This window comes from Zalophus californianus, chromosome 5 (genome assembly GCF_009762305.2).
Source record: "Zalophus californianus isolate mZalCal1 chromosome 5, mZalCal1.pri.v2, whole genome shotgun sequence".
Lineage (NCBI taxonomy): Eukaryota > Metazoa > Chordata > Mammalia > Carnivora > Otariidae > Zalophus > Zalophus californianus.
In genome coordinates, this window is record NC_045599.1 from 106,124,602 (window position 1) to 106,144,926 (window position 20,325).

At 47.2% G+C, this 20,325-nt stretch overlaps 1 protein-coding gene and 1 non-coding gene across 4 annotated transcripts in view; both read right to left on the reverse strand.

Moving 5' to 3' along the window:
* Window positions 1-20,325, reverse strand: part of CYFIP2 (cytoplasmic FMR1 interacting protein 2) — a 123,316-nt gene that overhangs the window by 67,289 nt on the left and 35,702 nt on the right. For 2 of the 3 annotated variants that reach the window (XM_027605133.2, XM_027605132.2), the window contains exons 9-19: window positions 18,412-18,516; window positions 16,215-16,306; window positions 14,067-14,184; window positions 11,401-11,520; window positions 10,741-10,866; window positions 7,153-7,319; window positions 6,308-6,455; window positions 4,123-4,197; window positions 3,075-3,228; window positions 1,978-2,134; window positions 1,337-1,433 (exon numbers count right to left, since the gene is read on the reverse strand). In XM_027605133.2, coding sequence (XP_027460934.1) covers window positions 1,337-1,433; window positions 1,978-2,134; window positions 3,075-3,228; window positions 4,123-4,197; window positions 6,308-6,455; window positions 7,153-7,319; window positions 10,741-10,866; window positions 11,401-11,520; window positions 14,067-14,184; window positions 16,215-16,306; window positions 18,412-18,516 — 1,359 coding nt within the window. The remainder of the gene's footprint in view (window positions 1-1,336; window positions 1,434-1,977; window positions 2,135-3,074; window positions 3,229-4,122; window positions 4,198-6,307; window positions 6,456-7,152; window positions 7,320-10,740; window positions 10,867-11,400; window positions 11,521-14,066; window positions 14,185-16,214; window positions 16,307-18,411; window positions 18,517-20,325) is intronic. The other variant, XM_027605134.1, reaches the window with a different exon arrangement.
* LOC113930056 lies at window positions 9,724-9,830 on the reverse strand. Its single transcript, XR_003522427.2, has one exon. It is a non-coding gene; the product is annotated as a U6 spliceosomal RNA (small nuclear RNA).

Below are 20,325 nucleotides of genomic sequence, written 5' to 3' on the forward strand. Positions count from 1 at the left end.
AAATAAACCTTTGATTTTAAGGTACTAAAAATTTGTGATTATTTGTTACTGCAGCATAACCTAGCTTGTCCTGACCATTACAGAAATAAAGCCATTGAGTGTCTCTCTAATAAATAGCTTCATAGTTGAAAGGATGGTTACTTTAGTCCTACCAGTACTAGCAAGTGACACTGGAAGCTGTGTGACATTGGAGTAATGAAAGCTGACCACTTCAAGTCTAAGATTTATTATCTGTAAAACAGATAGTAGCATATAGCTCTTTAAATTGCTGAAAAGGTTATTTAAAAAGTCGTTCTCTCTCCAGTGCTTAGCACTGAGCCTGGCAAGTTATAAATATATAATAACTGATACACGATATTGCTGTTATTATTATTGTTAACCAAATAATCCAACCATAAAAGACCCATTAGAAAATTAATTTTACCCATGCAGTTCTATCATTGGCCATCCCTTAATACGTTTGATGATCATGATTTGTAAAGATCACTCTCCATATAGGGAATGATATTATAATGGCATTGTATGGGGGCAGGTGGGAGCTACACTGTGGTGAGCATAGCATGACATACAGAGTTGCAGAATCACTGTGTTGTACACCTGAGACTAATGGAACACTGGGTGTCAATTATACTACAATCTTAAAAAAAAAGTCATAAAAAGAGATCACTCTCCAGAACAAGTCATGGATCCTGCATTGCTATGGTCTGAATGTTTGTGTTGCTCCAAAATTCATATGTTGAGATCCTAATCCCCAAAAGCGATGGTAATAGACAGTGGGGCCTTTGGGAAGTGATTAGGTCATGAGGGTAGAGCCTTCATGAATGGGATTAGTGCTTTATAAGAGAGAGAATGGGGGCACCCGGGCGGCTCAGTCGGTTAAGTGTCCAAGAGATCGAGTGTCGTGAGATTGAGCCCCACGCTGTGCTCTGTGCTCAGTTTGGAGTTGGCTTGAGAGTCTCCCCTTTTCCCTCTGCCCCTCCCTCCACTTGTGTGCCCACGTGCTCATTCTCTCTCTCTAAAATAAATACTAAAATCTTAAAAAAAAAAAGAGATCGCAGAGAGCTCCCTCATGCCTTACACTACTCAAGGATACAGGGAGAAGTCTGTGACCCAGAAAGGTGCCCTCCCCCAACAGTGCTGGCTCCCTGATCTAGACTTCCAGCCTCCACAACAGTGAGAAATACATTTCTGCTGTTTATAAGGCACTCAGTCTGTGGTTATTTGGTACAGCAGCCTGAATGGACTAAGACAGCCCACTTCGTGCCAAGAGCTAAAGATTTAAAAAGTCCAGACTCTCGGAATAAGATTACAGGAACAAAAGAAGTATGTCACTTGCCTCGGCTTCAATCTCATCATACAGGAACTGCTTCTTAAACTTGGTCAGAGCATAGTAGGCGCTGTCATTGTACAGGTCCAAGGGATAGAGCACGTACCTGAAGAGAGAAAAGTAGAGGCCAGCAGCTTACTCATCCCTCTGAAGGCAAGCCGACTGATGCGGCCTGGGAAATACGAAGGCTTGGGTGAACACGTGAACAAGCTCGGGGTTAGGAAGAGAGAGCCTTCCGGCACTCTGATGTTTCCAGCCTGCCCTAGGAATGCCTTACTTTACGGTCTGCCTGTAGAAATCAAAAGTCCATGATGCTAATAAATTCAAGACCTGAAAAAATGAGTCTGGGACCAAAAGAAATCAGGCGGCAGTTAAGGACATTAGCTTCCTGGTCCCCAGAGATGACTATCTTCCAAGCACGGCTGCCCTGAGACTGACAGAGCATAGGAAGGGCAGCTGGGCTGGTAGAATCCCAAGCCTATCTGCAAGGCTGAGTCAAATCTGGTGTGACTTGATCCTTGGCACGAGTGTTCTCCCTAGTGGGGTATGCGGCCTAATCTGGAAAGTTCTGGGAAGAACAGAGCTCCCTAGCAAACTATCCTCCATCTGCACCCTGGGAACCTCCTTGCTGACCCAATCCTGCCTCTTACTCCATCATGGAAGGTTCTTTGGTTTCCAGGATATGGTCTGTGAGAATCCAGGGCATGGACATCTCGATTGGGAACTGGATTCGCCGGCCCATGGTTAACTCCAGGAAGAATTCTCGGAACCAGAGCTGAGAGAGGTCACAACACTGCTGCAGGGCTTCTGAAAGCATAAAGGAAAGAGTTGTGATTTATACACGAGAAGCACCAAAAGCTCTCTGCTCTTATTGTTATTAACTTGGTTCTTACTGCTTTTGTTCTTCTTACCACTAAACGAGAATAGAGTAGGTACTCATGAATACGACTTGATCAGTAGGTCCCGCTGTCTTGTACCTGACAGCCAGTCTAACATCTATTTAGAAAACAGCATTTGTTAAGCTCACAGTAGCAGCCCTGGGGGGAGGAGAGCAGTGATGTTTTAGAGCTTTAGGTGCCCCCACAACCTCCATCATCCCCCTACAAAGCCATCCTGAAGATCCACCGTCGGGCCTCCTTGTACACGATAATTCTGCCTTCTACCCGCTCAGAAGCCTTGAAGGGCCGTGGTCTGCACTCTGATGGAGAAGTTTGGATTGTTTGTTAAGGTCACCCTTCTCAGTACCAACAGGTGCATTACCACTCCCACGTCTCTGGATGCTGCTCTCCTTCCCCCTGCCCTGTTCCCCCTGCACAGTCATCCTGCTAACAGGAGCGCAGGAATGGGGGACACACGGTTGGGGTGCAGCCTGGAAGCCTCCTTTGCTATGAGCAACAAGACTAATCAGCTCAGAGCTGCTGCTTAGAAGCAAAAGGCTGACCAAATGCCTGGTTGTGTCTGTGGGTATGTTGCTGGTTTTAAAAAAGTCCTTAGTAGAGGGTACTAAAGACTTCATGACAAATAAACCACAAATGTCTACCAGACGAAGTTAGCGGAGTGAGAATAGCTGGACTGAGCCTGGCCTTTCCAAGCCCACCAGAAAGTGTGCATTTTTTTACCTCGGCGGCAAAATGTGCCTCTTTTGGTCAATGACCACGTTTTTTGGCAACTTTTGGTCCAGTGGCTTTAGTCGGTCTGGGATCTGGGACCCTAATCCTCTCCCCACTGCCCGGACACCGTGACTCACCACTGATATTGAGCAGGTGCGTGAAGAAGAAGGACTGTTTGTGGAAGTCCTCTATGGCAAGGACGATGGGTCCATCGAGGCTGCTTCTCAGAGTCTTCTTGGAGCCACTCTTGTCTGCGATGAGTGATTCCAGCATGGTCCGCACCATGTATAGCTTGAAAGAGAAAGTGAGATGAGAAGGTCAGGGGCTGGCCCTCCACCCTGGGGTAAAGGTTTCTCTGTGCTGTATTTATATTTTTCTTTTTTTCTGCAGATGTCTGCTCTTAAAAAGCACTGTCTTAAGGAAGTACCAGTTTAGGGTTGGAGAAGTGAATTTGGAACATGTAAACCCTCATTGAGGGAGACTGGTCAGCCCAGGAAGGAAGTTCTGCCCAGGGCCTGATAACAAGTCTTTCAAGGCCCAGGTTTTTGCCTGCTCTGCTTGGCCAAGGGCATGGGCATCAGAGGAGAACCTCAGTTCACATCACTCTGGAGTCACTCTCTGCTTTACTGGTTGGCTGGGTGGCACCATGGGTGGAGCCCCGGACTTGGGTCTAAGGCCAGGCCCTTCTGCTGTCTTGCTGTGTGACCTTGGGCAACAAAGTCCCACTCTGGGCCTCAGTGTTCTTATCTGCTAACATGAAGGGGTTGCACCAGATGCTTTCTCAAACCAGTTCCCTTCAGCTCTAACATTCTGAGGAACTGCGAAATGCGATTTGATCAGAGCAAACCCCCCACCCAGCCGACCTCAAGCTTCTGACCCTTAGCACTTTGAATCCATTACCGAGGGATGGCACCCTCTGGTGGCACCAGCTGCATCTCACAGCCTACCAAAACCCTGGGCGGAAAGCGGGGGAAGATGGGTACTTACACAGGAGGTCTACTAGACAATCAACTCCCACTTACAGAGGGCCTTAAGTGCAAAGGGTGCAAGTGCTAATCTAGATCTTTCCACATCATCTGCCTTTGAATCTTAGGGCTGGAAAGGGCCTTGAGGAGCCAGGCTAGTCCATTCCTGCTGCCTCCTGGAGAAGTGTACCCCAACCAACCCAGCCAGGCGGTGTTATACCAGGGAGCGGCAGCCTCTTCGGCCCTGTGTACCACCAGTGGGGTGAAACAAAGCCCGCGGGGACCACTGGCAGGCCTAAGACACAGGTAGGAGAAAGGAGGAGGGCACGGGAGGGCAGGAGAGACAGGGAAGAGGGAGAGAGAGGAGAGAGAGAGAGAGAGAGAAAAGCAAGAGGTATTGTATACGGTGGGGAAGCCGCCGCGACTGCTAGGGGCCACTTGCCGACCACCTCTCAGGAGCTCCAACCTCCCTCTGCCACCACATCTGCCCTGGCTGCCTCCGGATCTCCTCGAGGACCAGCCCCACCACGCGCCCGGCCCTGGGCCAGGCGGTGCAGCCACACAGACGAGGGGCCCAGCGCCCCGGCCACAGCACTTTCTGTGATGGTCCAAGAGCTACCACGGTGGCCAGTCCACCCTCGCCAACCCCGTCGGGGGGCAGGCCTGAGCATCCCTAAGAAGCACTGTTCTAATGACGGCCTTTGGAGTCATCCAGGAAAGGATTCATCAAGTACCATCCACGTGGAATTGACTGATTTGTTTCAAATTCTATTTGAAAATCCATTCTGTCGATAAGAGGGGGACCTCTTTGCCCACCTTCTCCACCTGAACAGAGCATTTAATTCATCAGATCAGCCAACATCCCAGCTGTGCTAGATGCCCCTGTCTACTGTGCTCGGCAGGCCCTCACGGAGCCCTGGGGTGGGAGTCAGGAGACCTGGGTTCTTGTCCCACCTCCACCTGTGACTCACCTTGTGACTTCGACAAGTCACTTCCCCTCTCTGGACCTCAGTTTCCCTATCTGTAAAACAAGGAGGGCACTGGGACTAGCTTGTCTCTAAGGGCTCTTCCAGCTTTGCCTGTTAGGAGTCTACTCAATGCATCCGTGCCACCTCACAGGATTTGGTGGGGGGGGTGTTAACTCGTGGCCACACTCCCCTCTCAGACCACCTACACAAACACTCCTTCCACCCCTCTCCTCTCCTTCTCTCCCCCTGTCTGCCTGTTTGGCCCTTCCCCTCATCCTCCTTTCCAGTTTCCCTTCTGCCTTGTCTTGTGTCTCCCTCACTCAAGTCTTGGGACTTACAGAAACACCCAAGAGCCCTGCTTAGCCCCTCCCGGATATTCTAGGCTGGAAAGGCCTGTGGTCCTGGACATTACACAGAAGTGTCTGTAGAAGCTTCCTTGGGATTTCCAAGACCAGCAAGATTAGTGCACACTGGCCCACGGGCTGGGAAGCCAAGGGAAATTACGGTGCTGAGAAGCTGTCCTGCCCAGACACAGACACACACACATGGGAGGGGGGCGGTGCTGGGCCTCAGACGGCTCATCTCAGATGGTTCAGATTCACGACTGCAGAGCTGAGACAGGCTGAAAGGTCATGTCAAGGGGGAGTTCCTGTAAGACTCCTGAACGTTCAATGGACCCTTACGCTTTTTTCTAATACCTCAAAAAGCCTACCAGGAATTGCTTATCCTTAAGTAAGTGGCAAGGATTCAACCAAGATGCCCAGATTCTTTACTTTTTTTTTTTTTTTGCTAATTTACTGACTACTTTGGATAAATCACAGGTGACCTCTTGTTCTGAAGCTTTGGTTAGCAACTCTGGATATCTCTGATTACTAGACTTTCTCTAAGGGGTCAAGGGCTTTTGGTACTTGTGCACTTGAGGGGATAATAATGTTTTGTCAGTAACATGATCTCCTTAAAAATTTTCACTTAATGGAGAAGATAATCAGAGTACAGAGAGATCAAGGTGCTTGCCCAAGATCACACAGCATGTCAGAGGCAGAACTCGTGAATTCCCAAGCTAGGATGTCACTGCAGGGTGAGGGGGCCAGGGTTCACTGAAGAGGAACAGGAGAGATGCATATAGATTCTACTTTAAATTCCTCCTGCACTTTGGAATCTATACTTCACAGGGCTAGGAGACAGCCCGTCCTGGTATGACCCCCATTTGCCAGATTAGACAACTGAGGCACAAAGAGACTGTGTAACGTGCCCGAGGTCACACGGGTTTCTAGGACTAGAACCCAGGTCTCCTGAATCTTAAGCTGGTAGTCCTCCCTCCTGTATTAAAACAAGATGGCAGAGTAAGACTAGCACAGCTGCTGGACCCTGCCCCTCCTGCCTGAGGCCCCCCAGCCCCTGAGCTACCATGGCCTGGCTGGCCTTGGAGCCACTTACCTGTGTGCTGGAGGGCCCCACAGCACGCCGGGGCACCTTGATGTCAAATCCCCCTTTGGGGTCCTTTTCCCCTCTCAAGCATGGGTCATTGGGGGGCTCTCGGCCCCCCTCCCAGTCACAGATGGTTTTTCGAATTGCCTGCAGGACACTGGGAAGGAAGAATGGATACTCAGACCTGGTTTTAGCATTGGAAGGAGGCCCTGCAAGCCTGTTTCTAGAGTCTGTGATGGCCCAGGACCCCTTGTCTTAGAATTCCTGGGCGTTGGGGAAGCGTGCTCATTTCTGGCCCCACCCACACCCCAAGAGGTGCTGGCTTCCCAGGCTTGAGCCACGGTCCAGAAATCTGCTCTTCAGTAAGCACCACAGGGGACTCTGATGCCCCCTGGCTATTTTTCTTTCTCATTCCAGGGGAGCTTCATTAGTCCAATTACATCTCCGTATGTTTGAAGTTTTAATAATAGCTTACATTTGTTGCATACTTACTCTGTGCTGCTGTGTGCTCAGGTCTACACACTGATTATATCACTTTATCATCCCAACAACCAGTGTATTCCACATTTTACAAATGAGGAAAACTGAGGTTCAGAGAAAGTATGTTACTTGACCAGGTACACACAGCTAGTGGTGGATACAGGCTTCAAACCCAGAGACTGAGGTTTGATTCATTTCAAATGTCCAGTCTCCTAAGAAGGCATCCTAGAACTTGTGGGAACTTGCTAGAAGGGTTCAGTGTGTGTGCAGAGGCGGTGCTGGAAGCTGACTGAGCCAGGAACTTCCCCTGTGTTCTGCACATAGCACCTCTGATTTTTTATGTGACCCCTGGAAAGGGCCATCTGAAGACCCACCTGATAAGGACGTTCTTCTTCTTCCGCACGGCTTGTCTCAGGGGCTCGCGCAGCGTCACTTGGGCGAAGTCCTGCAGGGCCGCGTAGATGGTGTTCCTGATGGCCTGGTTGAAGACGCTCTCCATCCTGCCCATGAGGACCTGGAGGCCTTTGATCATGGCGATCACCTGGCCAGGCACAGATCAAGGTCAGGCTCACTGTGCCTCAGCTTTTACCTATCCGTCCAGCACCCTTCACCACACTGCAGGGAGGGTGCTGCCTGAGAGGTCCAGAAGCCAGAGGCCAGCGCTACTCAAAGTGCCAGTTCACAGCAAGGTAAGAAACGTGTGCCCAAATGGAAATGAGTGCACTGCTTCCTTCACAAGGAAAGTCCACTACAGGCACAGATGTTAGCTAACCGGCACAGCGTGCTTCTCGGCGCAGCTCACTTTCACTCTGGCTCCAGCTCCCTAGCTTAGTGTGACTGCCGACAAAGAGCAGCCAGTTCATGGACCACACTTTGTGGACCACTCTGACTTCCAGAGGCCTCTCTACACACCATGAGCCCACAGACCGTATCAAATAGAACTTTGTTTGACCATAACACTTTCTATAGGGTTTTGACAATCTTTGCTTTTGAAATAATTCGGTCATTTGCTGTTTGAGTCCACAGAGCTTCCTCCTATGACATAAAATCTCTGTAGAAGTCTCAGGTGAGGGAAAACCTCTGTTCTTCTGTTTGCCTCCTTCCCCCCTGCCCCTTCACCTACTCATCTGGCTGCAGAGACGGGGAGACAGGTATTTGTGATGAGTATATCCTGGCCCGCCTTGGAGCATGCGCCTTCTCTTCTGGGTTCCTCTCTTCGTGCAATCACCCTTCCCTCCCCATCCCAAGGAAGAGAGGCATGTGTTTCTGCAGTTACTTTGTCGGTTTCCCAGTAGGTGAGTTTAATGGGGCGAAGGAGGAATAAGAAGTCTTGGGTGGAAGTCACATCCCTAGTCTAGCGTCACCAGCAACATGCCTGATCCTTTGGCCCCTGTCAGCCACAAGTGCCAATATCTAGGGTGAGTCAGAATTCAGAGGGGACAGCACAAGCCGTATTAGCCTCCTGACATGATGTGTCAGATCTGATGACATGACCACACATCATCATGACGTGCTGGACTTCCACGCTCTGCACCAGGCTGTAAGTGCTGCCGGGGCAAGGCCCAGCAATGCTGTGCACGCCCTATGCCCACCGCCTGGGCCTGCAGTGAGCCGTCAGAACATTTTTGTTGAAAAGGAACGAATAAGGCAATGAATGAGTTTACAAGCTAAGATTTTTTTCTTCCCTCTAAACCTTAAAAGAATAAATAGAACATCTGAGGTTAGAGGAAATGGTGAGAACAAAGTTCAGGCAGTGAGGATTTTCATTAGAACCAACAAGTATAGTGGTTTCGCGGGAGAGAAGCTTTATTGTAGAGAAACAATGGGACAGAAGCCTTAAGGGAAGATTACATCACAAAAGCACCTGGGCTCCTGGCTAGAGGCGTAACTAGGAAATAAGGAGACAAAGTAAGGAAGAGATGATGGAGAGGTTTCAGAATAATTCCAAATACAGCAGGGTGTGCGGATCTGTTACACCTAAGGGAAAAATCTTTGCAACTCTGGGCTAGGCAGAGATTTCTTAGCTAGAACACAAAAATCACAAACCATAAAATAATTGGTAAGTTGGACTTTATCAAAATTAAAAAACAGTGTTCTTCAAAAGGTACCCCTAAGAAAATGAAAAGGCAAAGTCACCAATTAGAAAAAATATTTACAACATATATATGACTAGGGACTTGTATCTACAACATATAAAGAATTCTCACAATTCAATATGAAGAAGACAGAAACCCAATTTAAAAAATGGGCAAAAGATTTCAGAAGACAGGATTTCACAAAGGAAGCTATATGAGTGGCCAATAAGCACATGAAAAGATGCTCAATATCATCAGTCTTCAGGGAAATGCAAATTAAAACTCCAATGAGCTTTCACTAAATAGCCATTAGAATGACTAAAATTAATAAAATGATAGAATCAAGGACTGAGGGTGTAGAGCAATAGTACTCTCATATACAGTTGGTGGGAATATAAAATGGTACCTCCACTTTCGAAAACCATTTGGCAGTTCCTTAAAAAGTTAAGTCACCTATAATATGACCATTCCAAGAGAAATAAAAACCTACATCTATACAAAGACTTATACTCAAATCTTTAAAGCAAGTTTATTCATACTAGCCCAAAGCTGGAAATGGCCCAATGTTTATCAACAGTTGAATGGGTAAGCAAATTACAGTATATATCCATACAATGGAATAATACTCAACAATAAATGAAACAAACTATTGATACACAGAACAATAGGGATAAAACTCAAAATTATGATGGTGAGTAAAAGAAGCCAAACAAAAAAATACCAACCAAACAAAATGGTAAAAAATGCCAACAAATCTATAGTGACCAAAAAAAAAAAAAAAAGTGATCAGGCCCAAGGATGGTGGGAGGATGGATGGTAAGCAACACGAAGTCTTTAAGGGGAGATGGAAATGTTCTGCATTTTTTTTTTTTTTAAAGGGAATGCTTTGTGAATTTGTATGTCATTCTTGCAGAGGGTTCACGCTAACCTTCTCTATACTGTTCCAATTTTAGTACATGTGCTGCCAAAGAGAGCACAGAATGTTCTGCATCCAATCTTTTTTGTTTCACAGGGCGTATACAATGATCAAAACTCTTGGCTTTAAGTGGATACAGTTTACTGAATATAAATTATACCTCAATAAAGATAATAAAAATACTATACTATCCTCATGAAGCTATCAAACGCATGGCACAAGAACGGGGTCTTCTAAAAGGAACATTCAGAGAACAAGATGGAGCTTCTGGACATTAAAAATATAATAGGCACAATAAAAAATACTAATAAGGAGTTGAACTTCAGGAAATATCCCATAAAACAGAACAAAAATAAGTGATGGACAATAAGACAGAAAAGGTAAGAAAATGAGACACTAAATCTGACAACTCATCTCATCTTTGTTTCCACCTGTAGTTCTTTGATCATTCATCAGTTTGGGCATTTTTCTTATCTCTTTTAGTCATTGGTTTTGTCCTTGTTTCTGTTGTTGGTTTCCTTTTGCCCATTTTTCTAGTGGAGTGAATGCTTTCCCTTGGATTCTTGGGAACAGAATGAGTTTCTAATCATTTCTGAATGGTAACTTTTTTTTTTAGGATTTATTGATTTAGAGAGAAAGAGAGCACGAGCAGGAGCGGCAGAGGGAGAGGGAGAGAGACTCCCGAGCAGACCCTGTGCTGAGCATGGAGCCCGACGCAGGGCTCCATCCCCCACCTAGAGATCACGACCTGAACTGGAACCAAGAGTGGATCGCTTAACTGACTGCAACACTCAGGCGCCCTTGAAGGGTAACTTTTGACAGAGATGAATTCAGGCGGGAGGAGGAAGATAGGGAAGTAGACGCACAAGGAGGACCATGGCTGCCATCGTGCTCAGAGGCACTCCCGGAACCAGGATCAACACCAAGCAGCAGCCTCGGGGTAGGGCGTAATGCAGGGAGTCAGCACCCACCTCGACAAAGGCAAACTTCTCCTCACTGGTGTAGTTGTAGCGCGTGGCTCTCTCATACTCCTCCGCCGTGCCAGGGCAGTCCTTGTTGCAGAACTTGTCAGTGGGGTGAACCAGCTTCCAGGAGTACTGGGGAGACAGGAAGAACCCAAAGGTCCATCAGTGGATGAAGGGAAAAACCAAACATGGTGTGTCCATGCAGGGGAGTGTGACTCAGTCATAAGAGGGAATGAAGTTCTGATTCACGCTCTAACGTGGATCATGGTTCTTGAAGGCATGAAGTGAAAGAGGCTGGACACAAATAACCACATAGTATGTAATTCTACTTATGGGAAACATCCAGAAGAGGGAGATCTTTAGAGACAGAAGACAGCTTACTTAGGGTTGTGGGGGTCGGGAATGGGGGTTGATTGCACAGGGTTTCTTTTGGAACTGATAAAAAGATTCTAAATTTGACCGTAGTTGCACAATTCTGCAAATATACTAAAAACCAATGAATCTACATTTTCAGTGAGTGAATGGTACAGTGTGCGAATTATATCTCAGTAGGCTGTTAAAAGAAGAGTGCTGGGAAGAGGCAGAGGCAGACAAGAGTCCATGTGCACAGAGGTCAGGCTGGAGGGGCCCGGGGAGGGGCAGGCCCTCTGCCTTCAGGACACCTACCACCTCCATGACGTGGGCGCTCCACTTGGATAAAAGCTGCAGGCCCCGCAGGGCCAGGTCAAAGAGTTCGCGGTATTCCTCGTCTGACTTCTGGCTGTCCAGCCCGGAGCCTGTCACCACCTGGGGAACATGGGCCGTCACGCTCACCATGTATGTGCCTGGCACGTTTAGACATTATTTCACTGATTCCCCCAAGAATAATACAAGGGAGGTGCTATTATTATACCCCCTGGATAGATAAACTGAGGTTCAGACAAGTTCTTTGTTGAAGGCCACTTGGCTTGTAAATGACTGAGGGTTTAAACTCAGGTGGTGTGACGCCGTAGCCCCACTCACAACTACCCTGCTATACTGCAGGGAGGCGGCTTTCAAAGTTTTTAAACTGCTAATTACAGTAGGAAGTGCACACCCCAGAGTGACTCAGGAACACATACCTGCATAGAGATCTTAAATATATATATATGAACCAACGCTTTTCATGAAGCAACTTTACTCTTAACACATGAGAATTCCTCTGATTGTCTATTCTATGTCATACACAATGCTCATCATGTCACTAAATTAATTTCACAGCTCATTAATTAGATATGACACACCAACTGAAAAGTGCTGGACAAACGTCTATTTGAATGTGTATTATTCCATAAGGCAGTATGGATGTATGCATGTGCATATAGATATATGTGCATACATCTACGTCCATGCATATGTGTATATACGCATACGTGCACGCACGTGCGTGCACTCATATACGCATACGTGCATACGTGCACACGTGCACGCACATGCATACCCTCATATATGTATACGTGCATACGTGTATGTAGGTACATATATGTATCTACATATAGAGTCAGTCCTCATTATTTGTGGGTTCTGTATTTGTGAATTTGTCTCCCTAAAATTTATTTGTAATCTCCAAGTCAATACTTGCAGTCCCTTTACTGGTCATTCGCAGGTTATGTGCAGAATGGTGAAAAATCTGAGTCATGTCCCAGCTGAGGGTGAACATGGTGAATCTCTGCCTTCTTGTTTCAGCAATCATGCTGTATACCTGTCCTTTTCATGGTTTATTTAATGCCACGTTTTCCATATTCTTGTACTTTTTACTGGTGATTTCACTATTTAAAATGGCCCCAAATGTAGTGCTAGAGTTCTGTGTAGTGATCCTAACTGCAAAAAGGCTATGATGTGCCTTAGAGGAAAAGCACGTGTTTTAGATAAGCTTTGTCTGGACGTTAAGTCATAGTGCTGTTGCATGTGAGTTAATGTCTATGAATAAACAATATCTATTACATATGGTATCTTTAAATAGAAACACACAGAAAACAAGGTTATACATTGGTCAGCCTATGAAAATGTTGTGACCAGAAGTTCACAGGAATTTAACTCTGTACTTCTTCGAGGAGCAATGGTTCAGTATTTGCTGATCCAATGTTCATGCCCACTATACAGAATATAATTACTGCAAGTAACAAGAATTGTCTGTGGATACACATGTGTAAAATGTACAACTTAAAAAACCACTTGAAGCCAGATTCACTCTTAGATCCCACCAAAACTTGACAAGGATGAAGGAGGCCCCGGCTCTGAAATTACTCCCATAGCTTTAGCTCAGATGATTGCCACATATGGTTAAGAAGGCTAAAGGTTGGGGTTTGACCTTGGTCCATGTCTTTCAGGAGCCCTCATAAGAACATAGGCCACCTGTCTAATGACCACACCGTGTGCACTTGTCTGACTGTCCTCATTTCAAATATGCTGCCCTTTGATCAAAGACATTTTCAGAATTTGGGTTTGGAAAGCATGTGCACTATGGCTGCCAGCCACATGGTGGAACCAGTGAGTAAACGTAGGATAGTGCAGAGTCAGGCAGGTTCAAATCAAGCGGGGGTGGGGGGGGGCTGTGTTTATCAAACCAACATATACATTTACTAGAAGAGTATGTATGGGAAGAGTCCAGGAGGATATATAAACCCAAATATTAATCACAATTTGTTCTGGTTGGTAGAATTTTACATGACTGATTTCCCTCCTTTGTATATTTGTATTTTTTCTGAGGTTTGTGCATTGACTATATTTCCATATTTAAAAAAAAAGAAGAAAAATGTAACATCAGTAAAAATGTAATTGGTGGGATTATTAGAGATATCATGGCCTTCTCTGTCCCTAACTGCATTTTCTGATGTGTCACAATGATTATTTATTATTGTGTATTTTTAAAATACTCAGATAGTGCTCTGAGCATGCGTGTTCAGAACTGTTTCTTTTGCCGTCCAGGGTGGAAATGGCTGGGATCATGTGCAGATGAACCATTACTGGGCCACTGTAATCTGCTGGGCAGGATGCATCTTCCATGCATCCTACTGTTTAATCCTCTCAATGAACCTTTCCAGATACTATTACCCCCATTTTACAGATGAGGAAACTGAGGCACAGAGATTGTGAATAACTTCTGAAGGTCAGTGGCTGAACCAGAATTAAATCCAGTTCTGTCTGGCTCTAAAATCCATGCTCTCGGCCCCTCGGCCCTCTTGCCTCCGATGTGTATTGCCTCTACTCCTGCTCTCCATCATCCCTGGGATCATTTCCTTCCTGGCTGGTCACTGCCCCTTCGTACCCTGAGCCCCCACAGGCCTCCATCCCAGCAGCCAGAGTGAGCTTACCTCACTGTTGCTGTAGCGAGCGAGTTCAGAGATGAAGCGGATGTGGTCGTCCCGGATCTGAACCATCTGCTCGCAGATGTTGTACTGGGGGCTGATGCTGCTCTGGGTACATGTCCACCTGGGCAGAAAATCACAGGGTTGGAGCAGGTTCTGGCCTGACGTGCCTCAGTGGGATAGGCTCCTTCCACTCACTAGTTGCTCCTGGTGCTCAGTCAAGCATGGCCAGCTCCCCTAGGTGGACCCAACAAGTGACCCAGTCACCAGCAAGAAAGACTGCCACAGGCTGAGTGGAATAATCTTCCTCCTCTAAGATCCAATCACAGGCTTTTCCAGGTAACTTGTGTCCACAGTACTTACCAGTTATACGAGTGAGGAGCCTCTCTAGGGCTACAAAGAGCTGGAAACCGAGCGAAGAAAAGGCAAGGTGGGCAACCTCCCCAAATCTGCCTACTGACTGTCAGCACTGGCATCCTGAGGGTGAAGCTGGCTTTGGTGGGGCCGTTAGGGTGGGACTGGGGAAACTCACAGGGATCCTGCCTCTTTTTCAACAGTGATCAGGCAACATTAAGGACTCCATGGTGATGGGTAACGTGTGTTCTGAGAGGTACTGCGGGCACGTTCTCCCTCCCACCCTCCCTCTCTCCCCACCCCCCGTTGCTCCCCTTGCCCTTCTCCTTTCTCCTTAACTCTTTGGAAAGATATCATTGGGAAAACCATCCTAAAATGGAAAGGAAATCAATGAATGAAAGTCTTCACTCTCCTTCCCCAAGAGAAAAAAGATAGCCCCCTTCACCCTCATTCTGTCATCTGGTGCTGGGTGACCCAGGAGACAGACTAAGCATGGGCACCAAACAAAGCGGATAAACATTTTGGGAAAAATTTAATATCTCGGGGCGCCTGGGTAGCTCAGTCATTAAGCGTCTGCCTTCAGCTCAGGTCATGATCCCAGGGTCCTGGGATCAAGCCCAGCATCGGGCTCCCTGGCTTGGCGGGAAGCCTGCTTCTCCCTCTCCCACTCCCCCTGCTTGTGTTCCCTCTCTTGCTGTGTCTCTGTCAAATAAATAAATAAAATCTTAAAAAAAATTTAATATCTCAAAAGGATCTCCTTGAAGTGGTTCTCATTAGAATACTTGGACTGGTGATAGACTTCCTCATGCTTATACTTTGGCATGACTTTTATTTTGGCTTACTTGTACAGGAATGGGGACACTATCACTCAAACCTCTGACACGCTGCTGTGGCCACATCATCACTCTCACCCAACTTCAGGTGGTCAAGAATGCACACAGGAAACCTGAGGAAAGGAGTTCAGCCTTCTCAGTTCCATGCTCTTCCTAAAAAACCTCCTCACATACTAGCAGCCAGGAGGTTATGAAAAGACTAAACCAGCTTCCTTGGTGAGACTCCCTTGCAGGGGCTCAAGGCTGGTGGGGTTCAAGGACACTCGTTTACCTATTTTTTAGGCGCTAACCCTCACTTCTGACCAAAGGACAGTCAGCCCCTCTCTGTAGGGAAAGGTCATATTCAATCAGCTTTGGGAAAGATGCAGACAGAAGGAACCTTACTAACAACCCCAGAGATCAACAGAGTGGCTGGCCCAGGCTGGAGCTGGGTGGTCACCCACCTGCCATGGCATCACTGACATCCCAGGTCCTAGCACAGATTACCTGGAACGGTGGCTTATAAAACAGTCTAAGGCGAGGCTATCGACTCACTTCACAGGTGGAACCATCCAAACCATATACTCAAACACATACTTACTGCATGGACACAAATCTGAGGAGAGAATCGAGATGCTGAAGAATGCCTTCTTGCTCCACCCGACCACTGAGGGCCAGCCAGTCCTCCCCCTTCTTGAGGGAAGGAGGGCTCCTGCTGTCCCGCTGTGGGCAGCACGGATCAGCGCCAGGACAGAGAAGGGGCGTGGCTGTGCTCTGAGCACTTTTGAACCCTGGCGGCAAAGGGCAGATACAAAAGGGCTCAGAGCACCCTCCGCTGTTCCCTTCCGGCCAGCTGGGTGCCAGTGTTGCGATGGAATCCACCTGCCCAGGGCTCTGGGGAGGGAGGAGGGGCTGAAGTGGCCCCTCGGCCCCCTGCCCGGGCTGGGCGTCCTCGCGGGAGCCGAGAGACATTATGGCAGGCACTCACTTGGACTTGTTCTCTTCATAGTGAGCACTGGTCTTAATGTATCTGGCCAGCTCTATCTGCATGTCGCCGAAAAGGGGCACCACTTGCAGCTGCTGCAAAGGAAGCAAACACAAGGCGTGAGATACTGAGGGAGGAGCCGGGAGGCTGCCTTCCACTGGGGAAAGCAGGCCTTTGTGTACCTCTGGGCCAACCCCTAGGTTCTGCTTCTGATCATGCTACTGGGTCATCTTGCAACCAAAGAGAGTCCCAGACAGTATACAGGTCCTCCTGTGCCGCCAGCCAACCCATGTTCCAGCAACTGAGCCCAGAGGGGGCAAAGTGATTTGTCCAAGGTAACACAGCAGGCAGAATGGATGAAGGATGAGGGCCAGACAGCCTGCCTCCCAGGGCAGGTTCTTTCTGCTCTAACTTCCCTGGGATTTGTGGATCCTTGCAGCTGTGAACTCTGGACTAGGAGTGGATACGTGGATGCCACTGTCTGGGTGTGGCCTTCCTGAGAAACTCTACAACGTGAAGAAATTGAAACCCTAACACCAAACACTAAAGGGCAGACAAGTCCTAAGTGAAGACCAGCACAAACGGAGAGGAGGCTGGAGCGGACTGCTGGCTTCAGGCAGTCGGCACCATGTCAAGCGCTTCAAAACCAGAAGATTCTTAGGACAGTGGTGGATACATGTCATTCTGCTTTCATCAGAACACATAGAATGTACAACGCCAAGAGTGATCCCTAATGTAAGCTATGGACTTTGGGTGATAATGATGTGTCGGTGGAGGTTTGCTGATTGTAGAGAACACATCCCTTTGGTGGGAGATTTTGATAATGGGGGAGGCTGTGCGTGGTGGGGGAGGGCAGGGGATAAATGGGAAAACTGCCCTTTCTGCTCAATTTTGCTGTGAACTTTAACTGCTCTAAAAAATAGTCTATTAAACAAAAAACAGTATCTCAATCCATATAAATACTTCGTGAGGTCAGTACTATTATCATCCCCATTTCACAGATGAAAAAACTGAGGTTTAGATAGCTCAAGTGATTTTCACACAAAGTCAAGTCAGCTAGAAATCAAGGAGCCAGGACTATAATCCAGGGCTCTGACTCACGTATGTCCTTCCTACTGAATCCTCAAAGGAACCCTAGCAAGTAGATAACCTTAGCGTTCACATTTTTCAGGCTGGGGAACTCCATTTCAGAAAGGTTTAGTGATTTTTCCCAGAGTTATCCAGCTATCAAGTGGCAGAGCCAGACTAAAACTCAGGACCGACTACGGCAAAGTTGTATTTCTCAACTGCACCCCAATCTCATTCATGCTGACTGAGGGCAGAGGCAGATTTTGCAAGGTCTCCTGAGATGAGCCCTGTTTTCATTTGGGGCAGCTCCAGAGCAGAGTGAAAGTTCTGGCCCTGAAAAAAATGCAAAGCCACAGGATGTCTTTTGGTGATTTATTTCCCCCTTAACCTGGAAAAGTCAGTGGGATCTAGGCCCAGCCCAGTGTCCCCCATGCCACACTTTTGAGGGGTTCCACTTTTAATGTTAAGCCTGGTGTTTCCATGTCTGACCTCTGAGGCTCCACTCCATGCCTGGAGTGCCCAATGCTAGTATAAACCGACACCATGGAATTCAATTTCAAAGCAGGAAATCCCTTCATGAAAACCTCAAAGGCTTCATTTAACCCCAAGGTTTTATTTTAAAAAATTTGGGGCCAGAAGATCAAATGTCTGAGGCACTGCAAAGGTCTGGGTATATAATGGACTGTGATGAGGCCTTGTGCCCAGAGGCAGGGGTGAGCCGAGGGAGCCCCCCGTGGACCAGGAGAGGCTGTGACTTTCAATTTAAAATCCAGTCTTTAATCCTCCTGCTTCTGTGAGCTCTGATTTATATGGAAAATTAAAGCAGGTGCTGTTTTCTGGGATGCATCTCTTTCTTTAGATAGCGAGGGATTTCAGGAAAGAGAAAAAGCAATATGCAGAAAAAATTGTAAGGCCTCTCACAGCCAAATCCAGAGACTCGAGAGCATGTTTGACTTTAACGCGACAGCCTTCGATAGTGTAGCACCTTCTACAGAGGGTGGCTGGAGGCCCTGTCATTCTATCTGCCTCCTCCTCTTGGGGTCTTTAGAGCTGCCGTTCCATCAACAAGCTGATTTCTTCCCTTTCCCCAGAGAGAGCACTCTGCAGCCCAGCCCCACCCTCAGATACTGACCTTAAAGAACTTATCAATTTTGCTGAGGTTGATTCTCTTCTTGGCATCCAGTTTGTAAATGTTACTGACGTTTCCATCCATCAGGTAGAGACCAAAACCCATTACCTAGAGTGAGAAGGGGCAGAGCACAGAAGCCTATCATGACCATTGGAAAAGCTTTAAAAACAAAACAAAACAAAAAAAATTAAAAAAGGAGGTCTGTGCACACACACATGCACATCCTGTAGGAATACCTTCTCTTTCAAAACCCACGTGTCTTCAATTGAAGAAAGGAGACATAAATCTAATTTCAACTAAAAATCTGATTTCTCTGTAGAATTCAGAACACCCTGTAGTAGGTTATTATGGTGGCCGCTTGCTGAGTCCTTACTGTGGGCTGGAGTCTATGCGTAGGGCATTCCCAAGTATTTTCTTCAATTCTCACAATAATCTCATGAGTCAAGTTTACACAATGATCTTACTGCACAGACAAGGAATTAGAGGCCCAGAGAGGTTAGCCAGCCTGCTAAGGTCACACAGCTAATAGGTTGCAGAGATAGGGTCTGAAGGCAGATCTGACCACAACATCTACACATTTAGATGCTTCCTGCGAGAAAGGGCTGAGCGCTGCTTGTTGCTGCATCCCTGGGGTCTAGCACATCACAGGGACTTGAGAATACCAGCTTGGTGTTGAATGAACATGAAACTATTCACTTCTTTCCCCAAGGAAGCTAAAACAACACACAGATTCCCAAGGAGCCACTGGTGACTTCATTCAGAACACATTTTTGCCTGACAATGCCCTATAAGCAGGTCACCAGGCCGACTCTTGATATGCTGGTCCATTTAATAGCTTCTCGAATGCTGACATGTTTTCCTCCTTTTGTCAAATGCACAGCAAGGCTGACGGGGGCCTGAACAACGAGGCTGAAAGCAGCTTCCCTTGGCTCACAGCTGCCGTGACTGTGGAGAAGTCACACCTGACACATAAGGGCCTGGACTAGAGGACCACGAAGGTCACATCCCCCTTAGTCCCATTCTGTCCCCGTGCTCTGCAGGGTGTGTGCCAGACTCTCCCACCTTAGGTGAGAGGTGCCCCTGGTGGCATCTGAGTTCACGGACACAAACTTGCAGAATGGGGGAAGAGCCAGCATTGAGACCCGGAGCCCGGGCTGGAAGAAGGGGAGAGCTCAGGGCTGGGAAGCAGAGGTGCAGAGGGCTCAAAAGCCAGTGAAGGAAAACCTGCTGGCAGCGTCTCGGAGTGCTTGGTGGGTGAGGGTGGCACGGAGGAGAGGAGGAAAAATAAAACTACCAGGAGAACACCAAAAGGGGAGGCTTTGGAGAAGAAAGACTCAAAAGGGGCTATGCAGCGTGTCAGAAGAACACGCAGAAGGCTGCTCATCTCAGTGCTACTGCTGTCAAGAGAAATCAGGAACAACCCAAGCAGCCAGAGGCAGAGGAATGGCCACAGAAATGCAAGGGCATCCGTACTGCATTATTTAGCAGCTGCATAACATCCGTGCTACATTTAATGAAATGGGATAAAAATTACACACACACATAATTTATGCATATTGTGTATGCTGAAAGCGCGAAAGCATAGAAAAATTACAAGGAAATACATCAAAATGCTAGAAGCGTTACCCCTGGAGGGAAAGATGGTGAGAGAGAAAAACTGTGCTTTTCTATATATTCCTGATTTTCTACAATAAATATTACTTGATAATTTAGAAATGGAACTTGCGAATGGCTGGAACAAATGTGCCTATTTTGGCAAAATACAGCAAAAGCTTGAAGATTTTGCTTTCCCTTTGAGTCAGCAATTTCTCCCCTAGGACGTTTGACTTGGCAAGAGCGTGGACACAGAAGCTGTGCTGTAGTAAGAATGCCCAGTGCAGTTTAGCAAACCAATATCCAATGACAGAGGATTTGTTT